Raw genomic sequence first — 24,322 nt, 5'->3', positions numbered from 1 at the left:
AAATAGGCTTTAAGAAAACATATCACCTATGTGCAACACATTACTTGTTTTAACAGAGAACATTTACTGGGCCAGGAGAAAAGTTTTCACCTTATGACTTCCCTGCTTGGTTTGTGTGTTGTCCTGTTCTCCACTCTGCACAGCTCCTGAACCACCACCAGTGAGTGCACCCGTGCAGTAGGTAGACAAACTCTTGTGGAATGACCTTAGGAAAAAGCTGCTTTTCATATCCCTGTCCCATCCCTTTGAGTACTAGCTGTCACTCTAAGCAGAAAGCTACTTGCTTTAGGCATCTCTGTTTATCTTCCCAAGTTAAATTTTGTGGATGTACAGGTGCCAACACCAAAACCAGACACAAGTCTCTGACAGCTGATCCCAAGGGCACCAAACAGTGTGATGTAATGTACATTGCTGAACCACTTCTGGTTCTGGACCAGCTCATACACAAAATACACATTTATTTACATTCACTTCTCAATTTTTATTCTATTTCTCGCATGGTCTTCAAATACAGTTTTACAGGTCTTTTTCTGCTACAGATACTGTTGATCTAAAACAGATTAATGAAAGTGGCATTCCAACCTTAATGAAAATTCATAACCATGAAAGATATGTCAACATATCACTTTACAATCCTAGAATGATGGTATTGGCCTGACATTCCATAGGCTTAGACAATTAACTTCTATAATAATAACAAATTCATAGGAAGAGAAAATGTGGCAACTCCTTAAAAGCCAAGAAATAAGGCCACAAGCATCCTATGCTGTAATGTTATGCATCCAGATGAAGTAAGTCGAGTCTGGTATCCATGAAGAAACAAAACTCTCCCACCTGGTAAATCAAGGTTATCAGCTACTCAACATGCACTCAAAGCTGTATAAAAACTAGTGGCATTCAGCTTGGATTTAATGAAATCCCACAGCACAACCCCATACCTCTCTCTAAAAATGAAATGAACTTGTTTCAACTTAAATACTTCGCTACCGCATTAAAAATCATTCACATTCTGCAGAAAAAAAAAAAAGAAAGAAACATCTTGCACATGACTGCACCAGAAGGCCAAACACAGCATCTCCTTACAGGTTGCAGAGAGCATTACTGCAATCTTAATGCCATTCATTACAGGTTGCAAATCAACTTCTATGCAGCTGGAGGCTTGGAAGAGCAACCAAGCTTCCTTTGTGCACCACTGAAAAAACCCCAGGAAAATTTAAACATAAGATATAGACAGCTTATGCCAGCAGGTGGAAGAAACAAAGTACTGCAAAGTGCATACCATTGTCCAATCACCTGTCTGGGACACTGGGACTACTGCAAAATACCATTTCCATTAAATGATCCAACTACCTAAATACCAGGTCCCATACGATGCCAGTTCCATCCCATCACCAAGCATGTCTATCCTGGGTAAAAACATTAAACTCTTGGAACATTTAAAAGTAGATAACCATTTAAATAATGTGTAAAAATGTGCTTATTGTGGCATTTCTTATAGAAAAGTTATTTGATACAAATGTGCAGGACTTGAAGACCCTGATTTAATCAAACTAGTACGAACAGGCTTTGAAACATGGTGACTCTTCCAAGGACAAATCCCAGCTGTGGGCCAGCTCTCTCTCCCTCTCACCATCTTTCATCCATAATCCCATGTGAACATTACCAAAATTAATGGGTTCAGCAAAGCATCCTGTGAATTGCTGTTTCAGTCCCAGGAGAATGATACCCTCAAACTGCTATCTGAAGGAAGGGTCAGTTGGGATGTGCTCCCCTTTGCCAAGATGGTCAGTACCTAGCCCTGGATATGAGGCACAATAAGAAAGGTCAGTGCTGAGGACAGACTTGTTCTCGATTGTGGTTTTAGGTTTTTCATAAGTGCCATCTTGGACCTATACCATTTCACTTTTCAAAAGAAAAAGTTACAAAAACCAGTAAACAAAAAGTTAGTCAGCATACATCTAAGTTTATATACACTGAGATTTACAAGTTTGTCATTAAGTGACTTCTGCCACAGACCACTGCACATTTGTCCCTAACAAAACAAAAAGCTTGAACCAATGGTCATTAGAAGTGACAATGGGTCATTGCTTTATCAACAAGCATAAAGGTAGTAAAAAATAGAACTGTAACTACTTATCTTTAAAAATGCTGATTGACACAAGCAACCCCTCCCATTTCTGCAACTTCCAATTGCGCATCCTGCTCTATGACAGAGAACAAAACCTGCATCTTTATAGGCATCCTGCCAGAAATCAATTTTCTGTTGACACTTGAGCACAGAGAACTGTCGTCAACCACAGCACCGACTGAGAGGGATTCCTCTGAGAAGCTATAGCCCATGCAAGATTCCTTGGCACTTCACACAGGACCAGGAGAGGACAGGGTTTCTCTTTGTTTAACAATGTTTTCAGCAGCATTATCCCCTTCCAACAAATTACAGTCTGAATGTGTGATGGGTGATTTTCGCATAGCCCCTTTTACCAAGCTGGCTTATTGCAGTTAGACCATATGAAGATCCCCACCACTACCTGCCCAGCTGTTAAGGGTCTACAGTACTGGAACAGTTCACTGTCAAGCACTTCAAAGGCTTCTTCCAAGGATAACAACATCCTTTGGAAATCCTTCCATTTTAGCAATTTCAAAACAACCCAGCTTGCTGTAAAATTCCAAGATTCTTTTATCATCCGGTCTCACTTCACAAAAAGCCCCACGGGAGCCTGGAAAAGAAAGGAAAGAAATAAAATACTGTAGGAGATGATATTACTAGAGTTCCCACCAATTTTATGAGGTAAATCAGTGATCCAATTCCACATGGAGCATAGTGCCCAAGAGTCCAGATTTATGGCAGTACAGCTGACCATCCCCTAATGGGACTACACACTGCAGGCATCCATCAGTCTGAACAATCCCTCTGCTCACCTTTCACTGCACACAAAAATATCTGATGTTGGCTCCAAAAACAGCATTGCAGGAGGGCACCAAGTGGCACAAAGGAAGTGTGAGGTGCACAGTCAGGGCAGGCAGCCAAGCACTTCCAATACTGAAGGTTTGGTAATTACCCACCAGAGCACACAGCCAAACTTTAAAAAAAGCATCATTACCAATGCCAGCAGGAAAAATATAGACTATTGTGCAGTATTCAAGATGTAAAGATGTGTGCTCTCAGTGCCAAATTGCTCCCTCAGTCCTGCCTATCTTCTAATTTGCAGGATAATGACTAAAATTAAAAGCTCCCTTTTTCAAGGCAGCAGCAGAAGTTAAATGTTCAAAAGCTTTTGTAGTTACTTACCCAAATCTTCCCAAGTTTGTCTTGCACCCTAGAAATGACATGTGGTTAGGAAACAAGGAATTCTAAGCGCAAGAAACTTACCATTAGCCTTTAGAGAAGAGAGCAGGCAGGCCATCATACTTTTGGCCACACTTGGATCTGTCACTTTTTTGTGGATATCAATCTTTATCAAAGATGGGAAGTTAGCAAGGAACGATTCTGGTAATACTTCTTGTTCTTCATGAAAGCTTAGCATTATTTTCTGAAAAGAATATTAGAAACAGGTATTTAATAATTATCCAACTTTTCATTTTCACTGATCTTCATCAGGGGAGGCTGCTTTGCTCATGGAGTGTATCTCCAAACCAGCAGCCTTCTCAGCTACACCTCTTGATGGCTACTTAGTTCCCCATCTGCTGAATTGCTGTCTGGACTCTATCTCGTACTGGCTAGAAGAGCTTCTCAGAGCATCAAAGGAGGCATGCAAAGCTCCTTCTCAGTGACCCATACTTCAAGTGAAAGAAAACGTAAGCCCACACATAACCAGCAGTTTGCACACAGATACTCTTCTTTGTTTCTTTGCCTTTTTACTGGGCAGTTTTAGGCTGCCTTGCACCATTTACAGCTGTCACATTCCACAAACAGCTCATAGATTTTCACACCAAAGCCAAGTACTCTTGAATTTGTTTTCCCTACTTAAACTGGTAAGACTTTCAGTGCTCTACCTGCAGTATGGGGAAACTAATACTACATTTTGCAGTAGAACAGAGCAGGAGCAATACTTGACTTTCAAAATGTAATTTTCTCCAGATGAAGGTGCTTTACATTTACTGCATGGATTACTACTCAAGCACACCTCATGGGTGTATTACAGCACATAGCTGTATCTGACTGGCAATGAATAATTTTACTGTCTCCTTCTGATACATCAGATGCTTTAATACATGCTCAAAGTCTTCAGAAAGGTGAAAAAAACTGAATTTCATGTGAGCTCAAAAAACAAAGACCCACTTTGGAAAGACTTCAGCATACAGTTCTGACCTCACAGGTTATACCAACCTCCGCTTCAGACAGCTCCTTGTCACTATTTGGTTTAGTATATTTTTCTTGCATGAAAGGGATCCAAGACATTTTGCATTTCTTAATGAAGGGAGTTACATCAACTGTTCCCAAAGCATAGCCACATATGCCATCCTCATCTTCTAAGACAAAGCAGTAATCCAGGCTGAGGGTGAGCAGACCTCCAACTAACCTGCAGGAAAAAAGTGCAAATTCAGTCAAAAGAAGGTCTGTTTGACCCAGTATGCCCTTCAAGTTCCACAAAGGAGACTCCACAGTCAACCAAAAAAGTGAGTCCTCCAGTCATGGAATTAGTTCCAAAAAAGCACTAGTTGACTGATCAACTGTCAAAATTCAGCTATAAGCAACATCTGCACCTCAGGATTCCACTGTTTCACTCCATACACACTGTCCTTCAGCTTTTGCTCTTAGTTGCTCTGCTGCCATTATTTCCTTGCTTTCATAATTGCCTTTGGGTATTGTTTGATACCAGTTACACATGCTTTCTTAACTGCCTGTCACTCAGAGTAGTCTCTCTCTCTATCATTGCTTATCCTTTTAAAAAGTTTGTACATGTACTTGAGAAAAAACTTGAGGCACTCAGCTGGGAGACTGCACCTCAAAAACCCGTCAATTCTATTTCAAGAACTACAGGTCAGAAAAAATACCAGAGGATAACTACAGACTATGGACACTCTCATGATATACTTTCACAAGATCTGAAATAAGATACTGTGATGCACACCTTTCATAATACAGAGGTTTCAGCTAAATTTATTTTCTAACAGCTCACCCCAGGCAACCAGCACATGAACTGAGACATAAGTGTCAGCAGTCTCTTTAAAAAACCAAAACCCCATTTTCCTGAGAGTAAATTATTTTATCTACTTCAAATGTTCTTTGTATTCTTCTCACACACAATTCTAAAAATTCAAATTAAATACACTATCAGGACTTCATCCTTCAGAACCACCTCTGCAGGACACTTGCTCCTAATACATACTTGTCTCCAATTAAATCTGGTAAACTATGGAAGGGTTGATCAGCTCCATCAGCATACATTTCTCTGCAGATCTTATATACAGATGCCTGAGAGGAGAAAAGAGAGTATTTCAACTTCGCAGTCACATATAAAAGAGAGTATGTCATTAACAGCTGCACTGTAGCCTAGTACTGATAGGCACCCAGTCACCAGAGATCAAAAGTATCCATCTATGCAAAAGGATGGTATTCCCTCGACCTCTTCCCTGGAAGTAACTCAAAGTTGCCTTCAAAAACATTGCAGTTAAGTTGAATGGCTGGGAAGGAAAGGCTGGAGGGCAACCTCCTGCTCTTGTAACAGCACAAGATTAATACTGAGGGTTAGATAGCTAAACACTCAGTGAAGATCACCACCATTGCTACAAAGTCCCTTCATAAAACCTCTGATGCTCCAGTATGGCAACTCAACCTCTGCAAAGGACAGAAACATCCTGCAGGTTAAAAGGATTTCACCTGTATCTCTTTAAAAGAGCAAATTTGAATTAGTCACATCTTAAATAAGAAACTTCGCTTTTTTTTTGAACAAAAATGCTTTGCATTTGACACTTTCTTCCTTTAATTAAAGGGCAACTCCTCAGAAGAAATATGTTTATGACTGCATGCTTAGCTGCACATCTAACTGCTAAGGTGGTTTAGAAATATCAATTCAATTTTCTACCAAAGAACAAGTCAGCTTCGGTGGAGTCCTGCATGAAGGTTTGGAAAAGGCTGCTTTACTACTCATGAGAACAGCACAGGATAGAAAAGGAGTCTTCATGTGTCAGCCTCATATGTCTGACTGGCTTCAAAGTTAAGACTCGCTTGAAATACTGGAAACTCAACCTAGAAACTCCTGTTTCATCTCAGTCTACCTATCAACACAAGACTTCAAGCTGCATTAATCCCTACTTTGTTTAAACTGCATCCATAAAGAGTTAACTAACTATTGGCTGATACTTCACTTTCAAGTATTCTCCATGCCAAGCTAATAGGAAAGAACCTACACTACAGATCCATTCAGAAAACAGAAAAAGTAAAAAAAAAAAACTAATCAAAAATGACTAATGAAATTTTCCTGATTTTGAAGTATCAAACACTCCAAAGTAGATTTGAGAACATCCTTTCAAAATCAGACCAAAAAGCTTCCAAGTTTAACTAAAATGGTAAGAATGGCTGAACCATGATCCCATTTTTCAGCTCCATTTTGAGATGCAGTATCAATGTTCTGCCTATACAGCTCTGCAAATACCAGCAGGTACCACAATAACCACTGACTGAAACAGGCATACACACCCACCTTCTAAGGTTAATTCACTGGATGTTTCCCTGCTGCAAGAATTCTTCTACCACCTGGACAAATTTAACTTGTCTTTTGTAAAAAAGGAAGGCACTCACAGATTTAAAAGGGTGAGGGGGTGGGAGGCTGGGAATCAAGCTGTGGGTGTGCACAAAGTCTTGCACAGCATATTGCTGAACCAGAGGCATATCACTTAACCTCAGTTCTCCTGTGAGCTGGCATTTGTGCCTTGTGCAAGATACCAGGACACCTGCTTCATTAGGGAAGAGGGGACTCAGCAGTAATCACTGCTGCCACTAAAGAAAGTGCATCACTAACAGCAAAAGTGACAAGTGTCAAAAGCAGTTACCTCATCTTTAGGGAAGTAAGGTCGTATGGTGTACACTTTGGAAGTGGGTGTTAATGGAGGTGGTTGAAAAAAGAGGTCATTTGCCCCATCAATAGGCAGCAAACGCTGTGAAAACAAAATATTTAATATAACTGTATGAACAACAAAACCCATCGCTCTTGGGTGTGCACTGCAGACTCCCAAAATAACATTTGCTACTTGCTACCCCAAAAGAAGGTGGGGTTGGTATGCTTTACAAATGCAACGACCTTATTTGAATAGAAAATATCCAATTGGTGTTCTAAAATATGCAATTGAAACAGCACATTAAGAGTCTGTTAATCTTAACTGCTTTAAAAACTTTTTACCAATCATATCTACACTGTCTAAGAACACAGAATGTCAGGAGGAAAGGTTTGGTCTGAAGAGGGTTAACTGGCCAGAGGAGACGCTTTATCCCAAAAGCAATGCGCTGATTCAATTTGCTGCGCGCAGAGCACCTGTGAGGGGGGAAAAGTATAGCGCCTGAAAAATCCATGAACAAATCTGCACATGGTACAAACAGCGATCTAGGAATATTGGCCAATTGAATTCCTCGCAGTAAAGCGCATTACAGCATTATTTCCAGAGGAACCAAAATTTGGACGGCGATCCCTTTTGCTCATGGAATTCCCATTGGCAGACAAGCGTGCGCGCATTGTGCAATTGCGGGCGCAGGTAAAAATGCTGTGCGACCTGCAAAGAAACAATGTGAAATGTACAACTAAAGCCGCTGCGCTTCGCATGCGCGTGGGACAGGCAGCATCTCCTTGAGAAATTACTGTAGAAAGGGGAGGAAAATTATTTTAAACCAAGCTGTAAGGCTAATGGGCTTTGGACCAGAAAGCCTTCGGCAGACCAATCCTTCCAGACCTCTGATGTGCAACAAAAGGTTTCTCATAAAACAAAGAAAATGTCATTCAGTTGTGAAGTCATATTGATACCTGGAACTCTCCTGCTAGACCACCTCTAAAGGCCCAGGGTTCTTGGTCTCCACTTAAGAACTGTGCTGAAGATTGACTACGACACCCTGTTGAGATCAGATCCAAGCGGAGAACGTTACGAGAAGGGGGATTTCCTGGGTGTCTTACATGTCCAAAAAGCTAACATACACTTGTGGAAAAAGCTCTCTAACTGAGCTAGAATCCAGGGCTTGGGGAAGGGGAGGGGCTGTAATAATGTATCATTTATAAAGCTTTTGTGCTTGCGCACTAACTGCAGTATTTCAAATTTTTTCATTACCAGTAACAGACAGGTGAGACAATTCAGCTACACACTTCATTCTAGACCAGAAGGCACAAGAATGGTGCCATGCAGAACTATGTAGACTTCCCACAAATATTGTTCACTTTTTTGTTTTGGGTATTTGTGTCAGAAACATTCATTTAATCTATGAAAATCTGACATCTTGGAAGCTACGTAGCTTAATAGCTACGACCATAAATTTTAGATCAAACAAATGCCATTATCACAGCCCCTGAAAAAAAAAATGGACCTTTCTGAAGTCACATTTTAGTACTGATTGTTTCTAATCTTGTCAGAAAACTAGGACTAGCAATATATGTAAACAGTCTGGAACAGATCAGGCAGCCAGGATAGCTGTATGAAACAGCATTCTGCAAGACACTACACAGATTTACATAATCCAGGTCACACTATCACAATACTGTTGGCACATTAAAAAGCTAAGTAGTGTTAACTGGAATTAACTTATAATTTAACTAATACACCTTGGTGGCCACTACTAGCTTTGCTTTTTGTATCTTGATTTTTATTTCCACAAGCATACTGTACTGGATGCACCAGGGACCCTGCTGCTCAACCACCAGCAGCAGACCCACTGCAGTGCTCAGCCTTAGCTTGCATTTGCTTTAGAAAAGAAGCTTCCATTGGCTGTTTGATTTTTAACACCGTTCTGCCAGCAAGGCACTGCGGCCTTCACCAAGTAACATAAATGACAGCTCTGGAGAGACAAAAAAGGCAAGTGGTATCTGGAGTGGCAATCTCAACTACCCGCCTAGTTTTCTGACAAGAGGAGCAGCGCAAATACTCTTTTCCTTTTGTGGACAGCAATCTACCTCCTGTTCAAGTAACAGTCTCAGATCAGTACAGACAAGTATGTTGTGCTAGTCAGAGAGTCCCAAAGTGTGCCAAGTTTGACATTTATGTGAGTTTAGGAATAGTTTAGGAATATAGGTTCAATACAAACTACCCTAAGTATGGTAAATTTCAGAAACAATCCAAACACCAGAACCCAAATTTGGCTCACTCCCACATTTTAGAATTCTCACCTAAGAAGATACCCTTCCCAAAGAGATTTAGTCAAAAACTTGGAAGACAGCATCTGTCTGTCCTTTGAGACTACAACTTAACTAGCACTTCCAATTATTACAGTAAAGAGCTGTGTGAATGAAGAGCTGTATAAATGAAAAACATAGTTAATGCCTTAGTCGCTGCGCAAATGTGACTTCAGTTCATGCCTGCTGTACATCTAATCTATCTGAGCTGCCTCACAGACAAAACCTTTCCATTTTAATTAATTAATGACGACGCGCTGTGAACATCTGGCGCTGTCCATCCAATAGCAGTAGAAACTTGTGCTGAGGATTCTCCCATCTGTACACAATGGGGAAGAAGACAATAGAAGTCATTAGTAATCCATAGTACTGTACAGCCACACTAATTTAAGGGACTGAATGCTAGCTGGACTTGGGAGGAGAGGTGAAAAAAGTGAACATCCAGTGGACCATTGAGCACACCACTGTGAAAACTAACTTGTTTGGATTTGTAATGTACTTGACTTTATATAATGAGATATTTTATCAAAGACTTTACTCTGTATTTACACCAGTGATAAAACACAAGCTGAAGACAAAAATGGTCCCTCTCACAGAAGCACTGTTAGCATAAGAGTATTAAACTGTACATGTGAAAAACCCTTAATTTTTCAACTATCTAATACCAGTGTGAGTACTGGAACAGAACAGTGCCAAAGTAACAGAGTTGGTGTTTACTGAGTTGGCTTCTGCTGTGAATCACTCCAAATATTTGATGCACTTAGAGATTTGAACCTAACTTTACAGGGACACTGAAAACAATTTCAGCTGAATTTAGTACATAGTCTGATAATTCTGAAATACAGTCTGTATTGGGCCCTTGATGTTTTCAAAGACTACAAGAACCACTGTTCCCTTTATAGAGCTTTGGCCTAGAGTTGTAAGCAGATTAAGTTATCAAGAAGAGAGCATTCTGTCTAGCTAAATGTCAACACACAGCAAGGATAGTAAAGTTGGAGGAGAGGTGTTACATTTAAAAATGCACAAACAAAGGCTTTTAAAACAGCATGAAGTTGTTCAAGAAATGTTAACATACTATAATGCTGATGAGTTTTCCTCCCCCACTAGGTTTTCTTCTCTGTGCTTTGCAGAAGGCAGTCTTAAAAGCTCTCTTCTTTATCAACTATGAGTTTAGGGATCAGATATTTAATAAGCACAAAATACAAGAATTTGTTGGGCATAGACCAAGTTGATGATTTAATAGGTCTTCTCTGTCCCTGTTTAAATCTGTCAGTATTTAAGAATATAATTTAAAGACAATCCAAACACTAGGATTAGATCAAGGTTGTGTAATGGTTAGCCACTGTGAGGTTTGTGACAGCTACAGAAAGTGTGACTTGAGACCATCAGCTTTGCTGTCTGCTGTGTATGTCAAGCAACTCCACAGCATATTCCTTACAGTTGGATTGGAACCTGAAAGTGAAATGAAGTGACTAGAATTACCCAGGCCATGCTGGTGCTATCTGCCAACTTAGGATCTCTCAAAAATCTTTCAGGAAAAATACCAACAAAACAAAACAAAGAAGAAAGTGTCACACATTAAAAAAAAAAAAAAAGTTTCAAGATCATTTTAAGTCTCAGACTAAATCTGTCCAGAGAGCTCCACAATTTCCATCTATTACCAAAAATTAAGATATAGATTAAAAAAAGTTTTAAAAAAATCATCAATTTGGAAAGTGTTTAAAGGAAATTATTTTGCACCAGAATAGCCTTATGCTAAAGCTCGCATGCGCACAGGGGCTGGGAGGATCACCTTCCTCATGGCCAGGCCCATTGAAAGGTCTGTTGAAGACAGCAATAATGTTATTAAGACAGAGCAAACAGCAGATGGCTGAGGTGATCACATTTCGTAGTGTCATTTCCAATCATACAGCGGGGCATCCAAGGAGTTACATGGCATAGTCCAGTGTGCATTCAGTCAAGAGTAAGTTAAAGTCAACACTTACGTGTCAGATGAGATTCAAGTTTCATTAGCCCAAGAAGAAAATCAAGGCCTCCAATCTTAAGCATCCAGCAGACTTCACTTTTAATAGCAAAGCAAACTCACTGCAAGCATTGCTTCAAATAGCAAGACAGGAAAACCTTTAAAACAGGGTCAAACTAGACCCCCTGTCCAACTAAACACGTTCACCTAATGCTTCAGTTTTCCCCGTGGGCTAATTAAAAACACACATAAAAATAATCTCTCTGGGATTATAATGGCTCCCAATGCACCTACCTAACCACTGCACAAAAGATTTCACCATTGACATAATACTCTTGATATCCCAGACGTAGGAGTACATGTCATAAAGGATTGTCCTGTTGGCACAATTGGAGAGGCGAGTGAACATGCCCATCACCAAGCTGCACATCTCTTCAAACTTGGCTGCTCGGTTACGCCATTCTTCTATCTATGAGAAAGACCCACAAGATCAAACCCAGGCTCCTAGAGAGGAGTGGTACTCTAAATACAGAGAAAGACTACACAATTCACTACTTCATTTTGCCAGGACAGACTACCACACCACACATGACTCACAGATAGTCTCCATGGCTGTTAGAAGTGAGGCCAGTACAGGGAACACGGGTCAGATACTAGACTGCCTTCATAACTATGTGGCACTACAGGGCTTAAAACAGTAGATTCCACTGGAGGAATGAAAACTACTGTGACCTCTGGTTCATTATACACTACCATTCAGGTCCTACTAAGTAGAACACCAGTCTCTATTTACAGACAGATAAAATTGCTTGAAATTTTGACATAAAAGGAAAGAAACAAGATTTGCACTCACTTTTTCAGCATCCTTTCCTTTGCAATTTACGCTGACAACACTGCTATTTGCTCTAAGCCACTGGAATTCCCTCAGCATCTGTGCACCTTTGGGTCCATGTTCATAAGGAAGGTAAAACAAGTCAGCAAGAAGCTGTAAATCCTCTAAAGTCACCGGTTCTACTGTGTAAAGAGGCTTTTCATTCGGCCCAGGCACAAAATGTTCTTTGTTAATTTGCTCATCAGTCTGCATAGGTGCAATGTCACTACCAGAGTCTTCCTGCATAGACATCTCTGGAGACTTTGACTCAACTATACTTTCCTTATCTGTATCCATGGGCTTCAGCTCCTCTGCCATCTTGGCTTCAGCAATATCTGTCAGTATCTGGTTTGCATTCTTGTCTGCATCATCTTGTTTTTCCACCACCATGTCCATTGGTTCCTCATCAGATTGCTTCTTCTCCTCCTCCTTGGAGGAGAGTGAGGCCGGTGAGTCACTGCTCAGCGCCGCACCCTGGCTCATGATGGGCTCCTGGTACACCGTGGTAACCACTGTTGCTGCATTTAAAGAGGATGGTGCCACCAGTGGCCCTACATCCCCGACAGAGGTTTTAGCACCACTGTGGGCCACTTGCCTACCTGAGAATAAGAAGAAACAAATTTAGTTTTCAGTATCTACCAACTAACATTCAAATCAGCAACTCCTGCAAATGGTGGATGATTTTGTTACCACAGCATGCCATCAGCACAGCTTCCTTTTGGTACTTTGCCTGTTCACTTCTCTCAATGTAACTCTAACTATTGACTTTGAGTTTTGCAAATTTCCTTTTCACATAACTGGTAAGCAAATATAGGATGAAGAAAAAGTTAGGAAAATTATGTAACATTTATTTTTAACTATGTCATCAGAAGAAAAAGCTCTCCAAGTAACTGTTTTTCCCTCCTTATCAACTGACTTGGTAAAGTTGTATTTGAATATAAAGGGCAGTTCATAATAAAAGCTTAATATGATAAGCTGATATTTAAGTATTTCAAATTCAAAACTGTCTTTAACCTGGGGAAAATTGAGACATTCAAAACCTTACCAGACGCAATCTTGGACAACATGCTCTAATTCACCCTCCCTGACCAAGGTCGTTAGACTAAAGATCTATCCCAAGGTCCCACGGGTACAAAAAAGGTGTACAGTGCTGGAAGGAACTCAGCTGATTTATGCAGACAACCTCAGGAAAGTAAAACTATCTTAAAACACCTGGAAGAACACAGAGTCTTCAGGACCAGAACTAGTTTTTACAACAATCTAACATCAACTCGAAAAAAAAATCCCCACTATACTTCCCATTCTCTCAGGTTCCACTGAAACCCAGTAAGAACTGGGACTAGCAAGATCGAGACCCTTTCCTGCCTTCTATCAGAAATGCCAAAAGCTAATATATCAAGATTGCTTCTGTTGATCAGTCAGAGCATTACAAGCACACTGCAGAACATCAAGCATTCTTACTTTTAAATTAAGGTACCCCAGTTACTAAGGCAGAAAATATTTCCAGCTGAAGTGTATGAATTGCCAGGATCTGTAAAATATCTTTAATCTAAACACAAATACTGAACATCTAACACCATTTTTCTACCAGCCCCAGAATGATACCAAATCATACTCACTGCTGTATTGCTGAGGTACTCCAAATTCCTGTAACCATTCCGTTAAGGCCAACTTCAGAGCCATTTGTGGGCTGTAGAGAACATCTGTTTCAATATCTTCATCACTCCCCTCATTTTCCAATTTAATCTGGATTGAAACTGTGCTGTCTTCAGTATCAGCTACAGAGACAAATTTTAAAAGATATCACATTACTTTAATTTTAAATAGCAGAAATGGATGTCAGACAAGGCATTCAGTAACTCAGGGGCTTACTTGACAAAAAGGACAAGTTACTAGATTCTAATTAGAAAAAAAATTAATTATGGTCACCACCAATGTCAACACAGAAACCAGATGCAGGATGCCTTCTGATTTCAACTGCTTCTATTCCAATGAAATCATATCCATGGACACATTTCAAACTTGGGCATTAAACTTGCTTTCCAAGACCGTTAATTACATAACCACAGAAACCTCCCCAGACTAAGAAATTCTTTGATACCATGTGCTACAGATATGCCCCAGGAAGTCAGTAAAGCAAGATCGTTATCTTTCAGGCAACTGCCATTTACTTATGGAACAGAAAAGGCTAGGTGATCATAAGAAGAAAAAGTTGGTGAGGAAGAGAGAAAAATCAATAAAAACACTGAGAACTGGTATGATTTATATGGTTAAGCATAGATCCAGCAAACAGTTACACATACTTACTCATCACCACATCTTTTCTCACTCCATTCATGTTAGACTTGTACCAGGTTGCAAGCGTGTGAATGGCAACATAATTGGCTTCAAATTCACAGTTTGGATTGGTCAGAACACCCTTTAGTCGAGGGATGAGTTCAGTTGACCGACCCTTGTAAGGCCCAAGAAAAAGCCTCTTCTGATCATAATCATTAGCATGAATGTTATCCCAGATAACTGGGGCTCTCCTGATGATCTTAGAAACTTCTTCAATGGATTCTACCGGAATGTCTTTGGATACAACTTTCGGACCTAAGCAGGAAATAGGATGATCAGAAGGCTTTGCATTCACTTGAAGATTCAACCCCCAAGTAGCTGGACAGTTTAGTTTACTAAATATTTACAAGAAAACACTTAACACCAACAAAATAAAAGAAACAAGCTGTCCATAACACAAAAAAAACCAACCTGTCCATAACACTTCAATTCCAGGGAGCAGTTTTTCTCCTACAGTCCGTAAATATGGTGACTGGGCAACATTTGGATAACAGAAAGTTCCACAGTATTCTGCACAGGAAAAGAGAAAGTCACTGTCATTAGAGGGATGCACATGCATGACAACATACCCAATTGAGAGAATACCACTCTTGGAAATAAACACATTGAGAGAATACCACTCTTGGAAATAAAAAACATTTATAAAATTAATCAAGCAAGGCCCAGAAGTCTAAAGTATAAATAAAAAGGACATTTTGAATGACATTCAGCATAAGTATCAGAAACAAATGGTAGAAAATTTTAAATTGCTCGAATGTCAAAATTAGGAAAATAATTAATCAAGTCCATAAGTACAATGTTAAAACAGATAGTATCCTAGAGAATGAGAAAACCCCAAGACTCATTACAAAGTACAAATACCTAAAAACTGTAACACTGGAACATATGTCTCTAAAGTTAAGGTCTGCAACAGAACCACAGTATTACAGTGTAAAAGGATAAACTAAAAATAATTTTTGATTAAAAAAGCAACTCGGTGACTAGTGAAGTAAGAAATGTTATTAAAAATAGGAAACAGCAGCAGCCGTAAGCATAAACTACCTCCACTTTAAAAAATTCTTAGAAACTAACAACCTGCTAATTGAAGAAGCAAAGATTTCAGTTCAAGTTAGGAAAAATAAATTTTCCATTAGCCTAATTCTTAATTCAAGCTTCTCAAATTGTTCTCTCAAGCTGCCTTATTTTCTTGGCATTAAGCCTTTCAAAGATTTATACATTTGGAAAAATCTTTGCATACATCTGAATAATCAAACTTTTTTTTGTAAATCAATTTCTTCAATCACCCCAAAATACTCCTTAAGGCAGTTTTTAAATGTTAAACCAGGTTTTCAAACAGTAAGGTAACAGTCCCCCTCCTTTAAGGCTCAATGAAAATATTCTGCTTGTTTTACCTGTAGGACAGAAAAGGAATGTGTCTGGTTCTCCTAGATATTGATAAATTTCATTTGTGATTGAGACTTGAGCATGAGCAAAAGAACTGAAAACTTCTTTGTCTGCTGCACACATGTTGTGATCAATATCATCAAACAGCAGTGCAAAAGATCTGCAGCCAAACTGAGAAACCTAATACAAGAGACAAGAGTAAAATGTTTAATTTGTTAAATTATTATTGCTTCTTTTAATCAAACTGTAGGATTTTTAGATCTAACCTTAGAGACTACAGGAACCTTAGAGCTACAGGAACAGGGATTTAGTTCTATTCACAATGAATGCCTGTCTCTGACCCATAGCTCTGCTTCTCTCAAAGATTAGATCTTTAAAGACCTGCAATCTGTTCCAGTTTTAACCACCCAAAGCTGATCTCACAGGATAGACAGCTGGGAAAAAAGCTAATTCTGTAACAGCTCTTGGACACAGGAGAGGAGTCAGGAGAACAAAGAAGATGTGCATGTCAGGTCTGTGAAGGCACTTATTGTGAGCTAGAGCTCCTGCTTCAGCAGCGCATCTTGGCCTCAAGATTCCGAAATACTCTGAAGACAAAAATAGCCTTCAGCATCCAATACAAGATGAGAATTTTTTTAAAAATCAAAGTTATCACTGGCTACATTTGCAATGTAACTAGAACACATCCACTGGAATCATTCAGAGACACCCAACTAACACCAGTGCTGAAAAGGTTCAAGAAGCTGGTGAAAAGCTGCAAGAATGAGCAAGGAATTGGAGCTTCCAAATTAAGCAGCATTGGAACTGTGCTAAGTTTGTGTCATCCTTACCTGGTCCAGCTTACGTTTCAATGTGGATACCTCTTTAGGATTGGAGAAAGTGATGTCAAGTCCAGGTGAGATTGCATAGATGAATTCTATTTCATGTTCTCGTGCAGCTGATATTAGAGTCATTAGCTGCTCTGGAAATGAAATCAAAATATTTCAGAAGGACTCAAAAATTTCTCAGGCATCATCTAAAGTGTATTATAAAGTGCAGATACCTCTTCAATCATAATTAGAAAAATGAATTGCTGGAATTTCTTGAAACTAACACAGTAAAACCACCAAATTGTTTGGAAGATTTTTCAGCAATTATGCCAAAAGGAATACAACAACTGTCATTGTATTCTCATTTTCCCTGTTAAAATTTTTATAAATATTTAAAAAGTTTTCTTTATCTCAATGCTTTGAGACAAATATAGTCTTTTTCCACAGTACATATGTACATCAATAGTTCTAGAATTATTACTCACTTTTTCCAAACATACTAACAATTTTTAGCAGTAATATCACCCCATGTGACAGAGGTTCACACACCACTCATATGACTGAAGCTTGGGCACATGAAAAAGTGGGGTGGAACATGACCATGTAACTACTTCATGTGCAGAAGTAGTTTCCTTAAGAAACAAACTTGCAACTGAATTCTTTCATAGAATGAATAAAGAAAATTCTTTTTAGCATATTTAAAAATCTTTGCTGTTATTAGATATTATCTTGCATAATCCTTTATTTTTGTACATTGATCCAAAGAGGCCTCCAAGCAGGATTATTTAATTTCAAGAGTCTGATTTTTCCCCTCACCCAAGGAAAACTATAATCCCTTCAGTCTAATAAAGCACCACTAGAGGTGGATAAAACAACTCACACTAGCATGAACACATTTTTATGTTCTGACTAACTGGTCAGGCACCGTTTTTCTAACAGGTACTCTTTTCATTGAGACAAGGACTTAATGAATCGCATAAAAGGACATGCTATTTGCTCATCAATCTTTTTTTCCTTTTCTAAAGCAAATAATTTCTACTTCAAAAAACGTTCAAAAGATGTTCAAGAGCCAGAGGAATAAGTCTAAGCAACCTTCCCCGTGACAAAAAATAAATCCTGTAAGACAAAGCCTTAAAAGCAGTTTCAGGAATCATCTGCAGTTATAGTTAAAAGAAGTAAATCCATGCTTGTTCCAAAGCTCCCATAAACACACCTGCAGGGTATTAAAAAGAGACGTTCAGTCACCTTTGGGAATGGCTACTGTGATTAAACACACACAAGTATACATGGCAATAACCAATTCATTCAAAAATCTACTTATAGAAAACACAGAGGAGAAATAAAGGCAATTACCCGCTTCCTCCACAGAGTACATTTCTCGCCAAAACATCCTGTGCTTGTAGTCATCCTTTGGAGCATACAGGTATGTATTCAGTCCCCACTTCTGAAGCCTAAAAACACAGGAAAAAAGCCTTCCAATAGCCTACAAATTCAGGAATTCTGTGTTTTACTTCATGTTATTCTTTTACTCAATCAGATTTATTTTTCTTCACTGAACATTGTGTTACACTATAAAGTCACAATAACTTTAAGCACAAATTATATTGGACAAATTTGGTATATGCAAGATAAAAAGGTGAATATAAATCCCAAGAACACAGATATCAGGCAGAAAGTTGCTCTAGGTCAGAACAATAATTCTTTCCAGACTTAAGTGGAAGTTTATGATTACATTCCAATGGAATGTGCTGCAGTAAGAGGAAACATGACTTGCCTTCTAAAAAGTTCTTTCCTCTGCTCCATCACCCAAGGTCTTCCATAAAATCCTATGGGCAACAAGATTAGAATTATCCAGTTAGATTATGCCTGCTTCATGAAACTTTGTATTACAACCCACCATTTTCTTCCTCTTTTGCTACATTTGTCAAAAAGCTTCCCAAAGCAGAAAGGGAAAGAAAAATATTTAGCATGAAGAAAGTGTAATAACCTAAAGTGATCTAAATTTAAAATGCAATTATAACTTGTTTTATTTCTTATGATCTAAGGTCTTATAATTTTGGCCACTGAAGCAATTAATTTTCAGAATGCAAACTGTGTTCCTGACCATATGCCCTTGACAAGTCAAGTCAGCATTTTTATAGCAGCAGACTGAACAGTTATAACCTAATTAAACTATCACACCAGACACCTACAAAATAGATTTGACTTTAAGGTGAACACTGAAAACACTTGAAAATATTTACCAGCTCAAAAATGCTTAACTGGTGATACAGATTAGGATTTATATAAGCAGAACATATAAATACATCCTGCAGAAGACTATGTGTAATTAAAAAAATGTGCAAGTGAGTCAACAAAATGCTTAGGATTTAATTTCTTTTATTCTGTTTAATAGGATCTTTTCAAAATTAAGTTGCAAACTGATATACTACTTAACCATTTCCACATTTTACAAGCTAGTATTATGTCTGTGAATAATCATATATAAAAGCATCTACCCAAGTAATTTTAGAGTGCATTGAAAGTCATATGATTCCATGGAAATTGCACCTGCTTCAGGCTTCAAATCTAATCTTTCCATTCTAGAAACAATACTTTAAAAAAGCACTCTCAATGCCCTCTTAGTCAAGCCAACTCACTTAGACCTATGTGCAAACAGTTCAACCACAAGTGGGCACTTCAAAACAAAGCTTCAGCTCGCAGTCCATGCAAAGACCAGAGATTAAAATAACATGAAATATAATAAGCTCTTCTTTTCAAACGGCATGGCCACTCAGTGATGAATGACACTACTATTACACAAAGCTCACAAGCCTCTGTAGAACACCAGTTCAAAAGGTAAACAGTATTTTCATTTCCAAAGCTATTCACCCTTGTAAATCTGTAAATATTCAGTCTCATTGAGGACACAACCACCGTTCTACCTTCAAAAAATTCAAACTGGTGCAACTGACAACATTTTCTATATGTTATATTTCAGTTACATGCTAAGTGTACAATGCTCTTTTGAGAAGCTAAAAACAAGAGGCTCAAGTTTTAAGAATTATTCTAAGAGTGATCTCAAACTGCCTGGCACCACAACGTGGCAAAACTGAGCAACTACTTCTCACAACTGCCCAGTGAAACAGGGAACAACAAGAGAGAGCTGGGAGGCCTGAAAACCTCCCAGTTTACTTCACCCAGAAGGAATTTCGTATTTTCACTATAGTTTCCAAACTCTGACTGATGCTGCACTGAGGAAGCTCAGGAACTCACAAAAGAAATGAATTCCTGTGAAACCTAAAGAATATCCCCTATGCCTCATAACTTGTTCACAACACTTTTGCTTTACTTATAATACTACTGCTTCAGACCTACAAGCCTAAAGCAGAGCACAGCCTACTATTAAAAAATAAAAAAGAAAATCAGTTATCAAAAACTAATTAAATAAGGCTGAACAGAACAGGCTAATCTGCAGCAATACTTTTCCATCTGTCACCACATTTCTTAGGTTACTACTGTCATCAGCCAAGTACAATTCTTGGATCTTTCTGTCTAACTAAAAAAATCGACCTAGTTTTGTATTACTCCCTCAGGACTGTGTGTCAGGTTAATACAAAGTCAACAGATTATGCCAAAATACCTCATCCCATTACCACACTCTCCATCACTAAAAGTCAGGACATCCTAGAGGCAGTGCATCAAAGCTTTGCATTCAGCAATCTCTTAGACCTTATTACTCTGCAAAACAGTGAATTTGGTAAGTGGCATACACTCTTCATACTCTTAGAGTGCACACCCAGTGTTTGGCCAATTGCCTTCTGCCTTTTCTACCAAGATCCAAACTCTCCATCTCAGCACTCTAACCTCACCACACCTAAGTCTGTGTTAACCACTACTTCATATTTAAGTATTTATCTACACTTCTGAAGTTAATTCCTGTTTTTCTCTTAACTCTATAATTCCCTTGAGTCATTAATGAGACAGATGTTTTCACTCACTACCGTTTACCTCCTTCACCACAAGTTTGTTTTTCTGTTGGTGGTGGTTTTTTGTTTGCCTTTTTTTCCTCAACACTCCCCTATTCCTTTTTTCCCGTACACATATTATTGTTAGACTGGTAACTCCTAACCAGTGTTTGACGGCTTCTTCGGGCAGAGGCCATTTTCTTGCTTTGTTTTGTGCACAGTACACTCAGGAACACCTGCAACAAAATATATGCTGAGGCAACCAACGATGTAACTAACATGACAAGAAAATTTATTATGGTATTCTCAGTGGTTCCAACAGAAACCTGGATGAACAAGAGACATTCCAGGGGTATCAGCAGGAACATGAGAAAACATGTTGTTACAATCTGTGTTTTTCTTCACTGTTATGTGTCTCCAAAGCCCTCAATTTGGTATCTATCTTCACAGAATTAAGCCTATTAGCAAAAGAAGAGCATTTTTCTCCACAATGATTGTATTTAAGCCCTACTAATTCACCTTTCACAGTCTTATTTACAGAACCCAAATGATTTTTTTTTTAAAAGATACAAACAGAAAACAGTCTGCAAATCAATGCAGATACTGACTTTGATAAACTCCCCTCTCCATTCCATCTGCCAATAATTTTGTTTTCCTACTGGAAAATCATTACTGGTACAGAAATAATCTGAGATCACGGGAAATAAACAATTTAAAGCCAACTGTTACGCTGGGAATAAACCATTTTTCCTGCTGACTTGCAACCACCTACCTTAACTGACCTGTCAGAAATGCATTACTGAGAACTACAAAAAGTCCCTTTATTCTGCAGCTTCAAGAACAATTTAAACCTTTTAATGGTGCAACTATGCTAAAAGAGGATTGTTCTACAAATAAAATGCTACGCTAAAATATTTTGGAGAACAAGGTGCATTTAATATTAATTATTGAGTAGAAGTCCACGGCATCACCCACTTCCTCCTCAGGACTAAATGTGAGCCTCTGGAGCGCAGGAAGAGCACGTACAGCCGAGATAATCCCGCGGTAGCTCTGCTCTCTCCCACTTCCCCCTTTAGACACGTACGAGCAAGCGAGCCCCAGCACCGCCTCAGCCTCTCTGAGGAATCATCGGCGCGCTGGGTGCCAGGCCTGCCCTCGCCCCGCCGCACAGCTGCCATCAAAGGCCGCTCCCCGCTCCAGCACAAGCCCCGGGGGCAGAAGCCCCGCCCGGGAGCCGCGGCTCCTCCCCACCCTGGCGGAGTCCCGGCCAAGAACCGCACGCCACCTCCCCGCCAAGCGGGCTCCTCCGGGCGGGGGAGGAGACGGCAAAGCAAAGCCAGCTGGGACCAGCCCACCCCCCGTCTCCCGCGGATACCGAACCCCCCATTCTCCCGCACGCCCTATCTCCCAGGGGAAACCCCCTCTGAAAGCTCTCACCTTCGACGACTCCGCAGAGAAAGCGGCGGGAGCCTAGCGCGGTCTCCGTCTCGGTGTCGGTCTCCTCGCCCCCTGGGACCGGCCCTGCCGTGGCTCCCGGCGGCTCTAAGGGGGCGCCGGGCACCCCGGCCGGGTTGGGACTGCCCTGGGGCTCCTCCAGCGCCGCCTGCCCCTCCTTCTGCACCATCCTGCCGCCCGCCGCCAGCGCCGCCGCTCGCTGGGCCGGGCCGAGCCGAGCCGGGTCCCTGCCGTCCCCGCTCCGCAGCCCTTTTGTCTCCGCCGCTCCGGGGCCGCCGCCGCCGCTTCCTGTTTACGGGGCGCTGCGCCTGCGCGGGGAACCGGCCCCAACCGGTCCGCGCCGCTCCGCCCGCAGCCGCCCCGCTCCGCGGGACCGCCGCGGGGGCAGGGGAAGCGCCTGCCTCGGTGGGAAGAGAGCGAGGGACGCGGGCGGCCGGGACCGCGCCGGTGGAGCGGGAACAACGGGCTGGGGCGCGGGAGGCTCCTCAGGGAATGGGGCGGGCGGGCGGCACGCGCGGTCTGCGCAGGCGCCAGGCGCGGGAGGGCGCGCACTGCGCGTGCTCGGCGGGGCCGGCGGCGGGAGGGGCGAGGCCGCGGCGGCCTCAGGGCGCTTGCGCGGGGAGGCAGCGCGCGCCCGCGGCGCACGCGCGAGGGGCCGCGGGGACTGAGGGGGAAGCGGCGGTGGGACAGCACGCATGCGCACTAGGGTTTGTGTAGGGAAGCGGCGCCGAGGGGGGAAGGAGGGTGGGGAGTGTAGTGTTTACCTCCGCTCTGCGCCTGCGCCTCGCGGCGCAGCGCCCCGGCGGGAGCGCGCCTGCGCGGGAGCGGAGGGCGCGCGGGCTCCCGTGAGACGTGCCCTACTTCTCGCGCTGCCGCGCAAGCGCAGCAAGGCCCGCCGGGGACGGCGAGCGGCTGCGGGGACTGCTGCGGCCGGCACGGCACGGCACGGCACGGCACGGCTGGAGGTGTGTCCGTGCCTGGAAGAGGCCACGAGAATGCTGAAGGTGGGATGGTATCAGTAGATCAGAGAAGCGCTCTGAGGTCACACAGCGTCTCTCCTGCTGCAGCCGCAGGGGAGCACGACGCACCCCGGGCCTGAGGTGACCTCTCTGTGGGTGTGGAGAGGCCGGCATGGTGATCCTGCCAGCGCTAGGGAGGCTGCAGCAGGTGCCAGCCAACAAGAAACAAGTTAGCGAAGAGCTGCCGAAAACAGCTGGCGGGGAAGGGCTGGAGAAGGCCTGCAGATATCGGGGCAGACACCTCACATTTCAGTCACTCATTCCCACTGATAGCAGCTCGGGCATGACGAGAAACCGAAGACGGCTGCATTTCCGCCACCGGCAATACCTGCGCTTGGGGTGCTGCAGCAGAGCCCTGGCCAAGGGGCATCTCTAGTTACCACCATCAGCAGGCCAAAGCTTTCAATGAGCAAAAATAGAAATTGTACAAATACCCTAAATAGGAACCAGCTAAATTGCATTAATGCACGAGCAGACTTTACAGAAGGGTTAGAGAGGAGAAACGCACAGAATCTGGGTGGAGAACATACAGGACTTACGCACACCTCCAGAGCTTGGTGATGACCACAGGGTCACAAAAGACCCTGAAGGGGTGCTCATATCTCTGATCATGGCAGGATAATCCTACAGTTATAGTTCTCCCAGTGTTGCAATCTCATCCTTTTAGAAAGAGCTTGTGTTTCTAGGCAGCTGGAGTGAATCACTGCCCCAGGCTGCATCAGCTGCCTCATCCAGTTGCTCAGCTGTTTTACCACATAGCTACTCTTAATTTTTCCTCTGAAAGCTGGGAAAAACTTGTCTGGAGATGACATGAGGCTGCCCTTTTCCCAGGATCCATCAGCTCTTCTCTCTGTTTTCATCATAGACCAAATGACTTGGCTGTCCACCCTTAAATGGCACCTCCTACTAACAAGGGTCATCCCAGCCCTGGCTCACATGGCAGCTTCTCATGGCAAGCTGGAGGCACACCTAGAGGATCCAGGCCTCCCTGCCCTCAGGCCCTTCCTGAGGGCATGTTTGGGGGAGAGCTAAACAGATTATTTTTGACTCCCAGCTTTCCCACCCCCCACTCCAAAAGCTACACTCCCTGCACAAACCTTTTCCCATTTGCTGTGAAAAGGTTATGGCAGCATTTGAAGGCTGAGCCCCACAGCGCTGTTTTTCCCGTTATCAACTCAGCCTCTTTTCTGCCCTTCCCCCTGGGGACAAGGACCCAAGGGATCCCATCAG

The 24,322-nt window shown here is 41.7% G+C and overlaps 1 protein-coding gene across 1 annotated transcript; it reads right to left on the bottom strand.

Annotated features, from left to right (window-relative positions):
* Window positions 1–476: 476 nt before the first annotated feature.
* On the bottom strand, window positions 477–22,575 carry OGA (O-GlcNAcase). Its single transcript, XM_084210092.1, has 16 exons — window positions 22,056–22,575; window positions 18,446–18,497; window positions 18,025–18,122; window positions 16,693–16,823; window positions 15,871–16,042; window positions 14,891–14,989; window positions 14,450–14,734; window positions 13,762–13,920; window positions 12,125–12,741; window positions 11,566–11,740; window positions 7,956–8,041; window positions 6,994–7,098; window positions 5,331–5,416; window positions 4,328–4,520; window positions 3,371–3,530; window positions 477–2,717 (listed from the first exon to the last, which is right to left on the bottom strand). The coding sequence occupies exons 1-16, from the start codon at window positions 22,240–22,242 to the stop codon at window positions 2,581–2,583; spliced, it is 2,742 nt and encodes a 913-aa protein (XP_084066218.1). The 5' UTR covers window positions 22,243–22,575; the 3' UTR covers window positions 477–2,580.
* Between the last annotated feature and the right edge of the window lie 1,747 nt (window positions 22,576–24,322).

The sequence above is a fragment of the Fringilla coelebs genome (genome assembly GCF_963513975.1).
Source record: "Fringilla coelebs genome assembly, chromosome: 8".
NCBI lineage: Eukaryota > Metazoa > Chordata > Aves > Passeriformes > Fringillidae > Fringilla > Fringilla coelebs.
The sequence above is the reverse complement of the archived record's forward strand: the minus strand, read 5'-3'. Positions and strand labels throughout refer to the sequence as shown.

What these genes read in the sequence shown, in the direction of transcription:
- OGA (XM_084210092.1), bottom strand. Translation starts at nt 22,242, where the DNA reads ATGGTGCAGAAGGAGGGGCAGGCGGCGCTGGAGGAGCCCCAGGGCAGT. An exon ending in TCTCTGCGGAGTCGTCGAAG is followed by an intron (nt 18,498 to 22,055) that starts GTGAGAGCTTTC and finishes TGTTGCCCATAG; the next exon opens with GATTTTATGGAAGACCTTGG. An exon ending in CTCTTCTCTAAAGGCTAATG is followed by an intron (nt 2,718 to 3,370) that starts GTAAGTTTCTTG and finishes TTTCTTTTCCAG; the next exon opens with GCTCCCGTGGGGCTTTTTGT.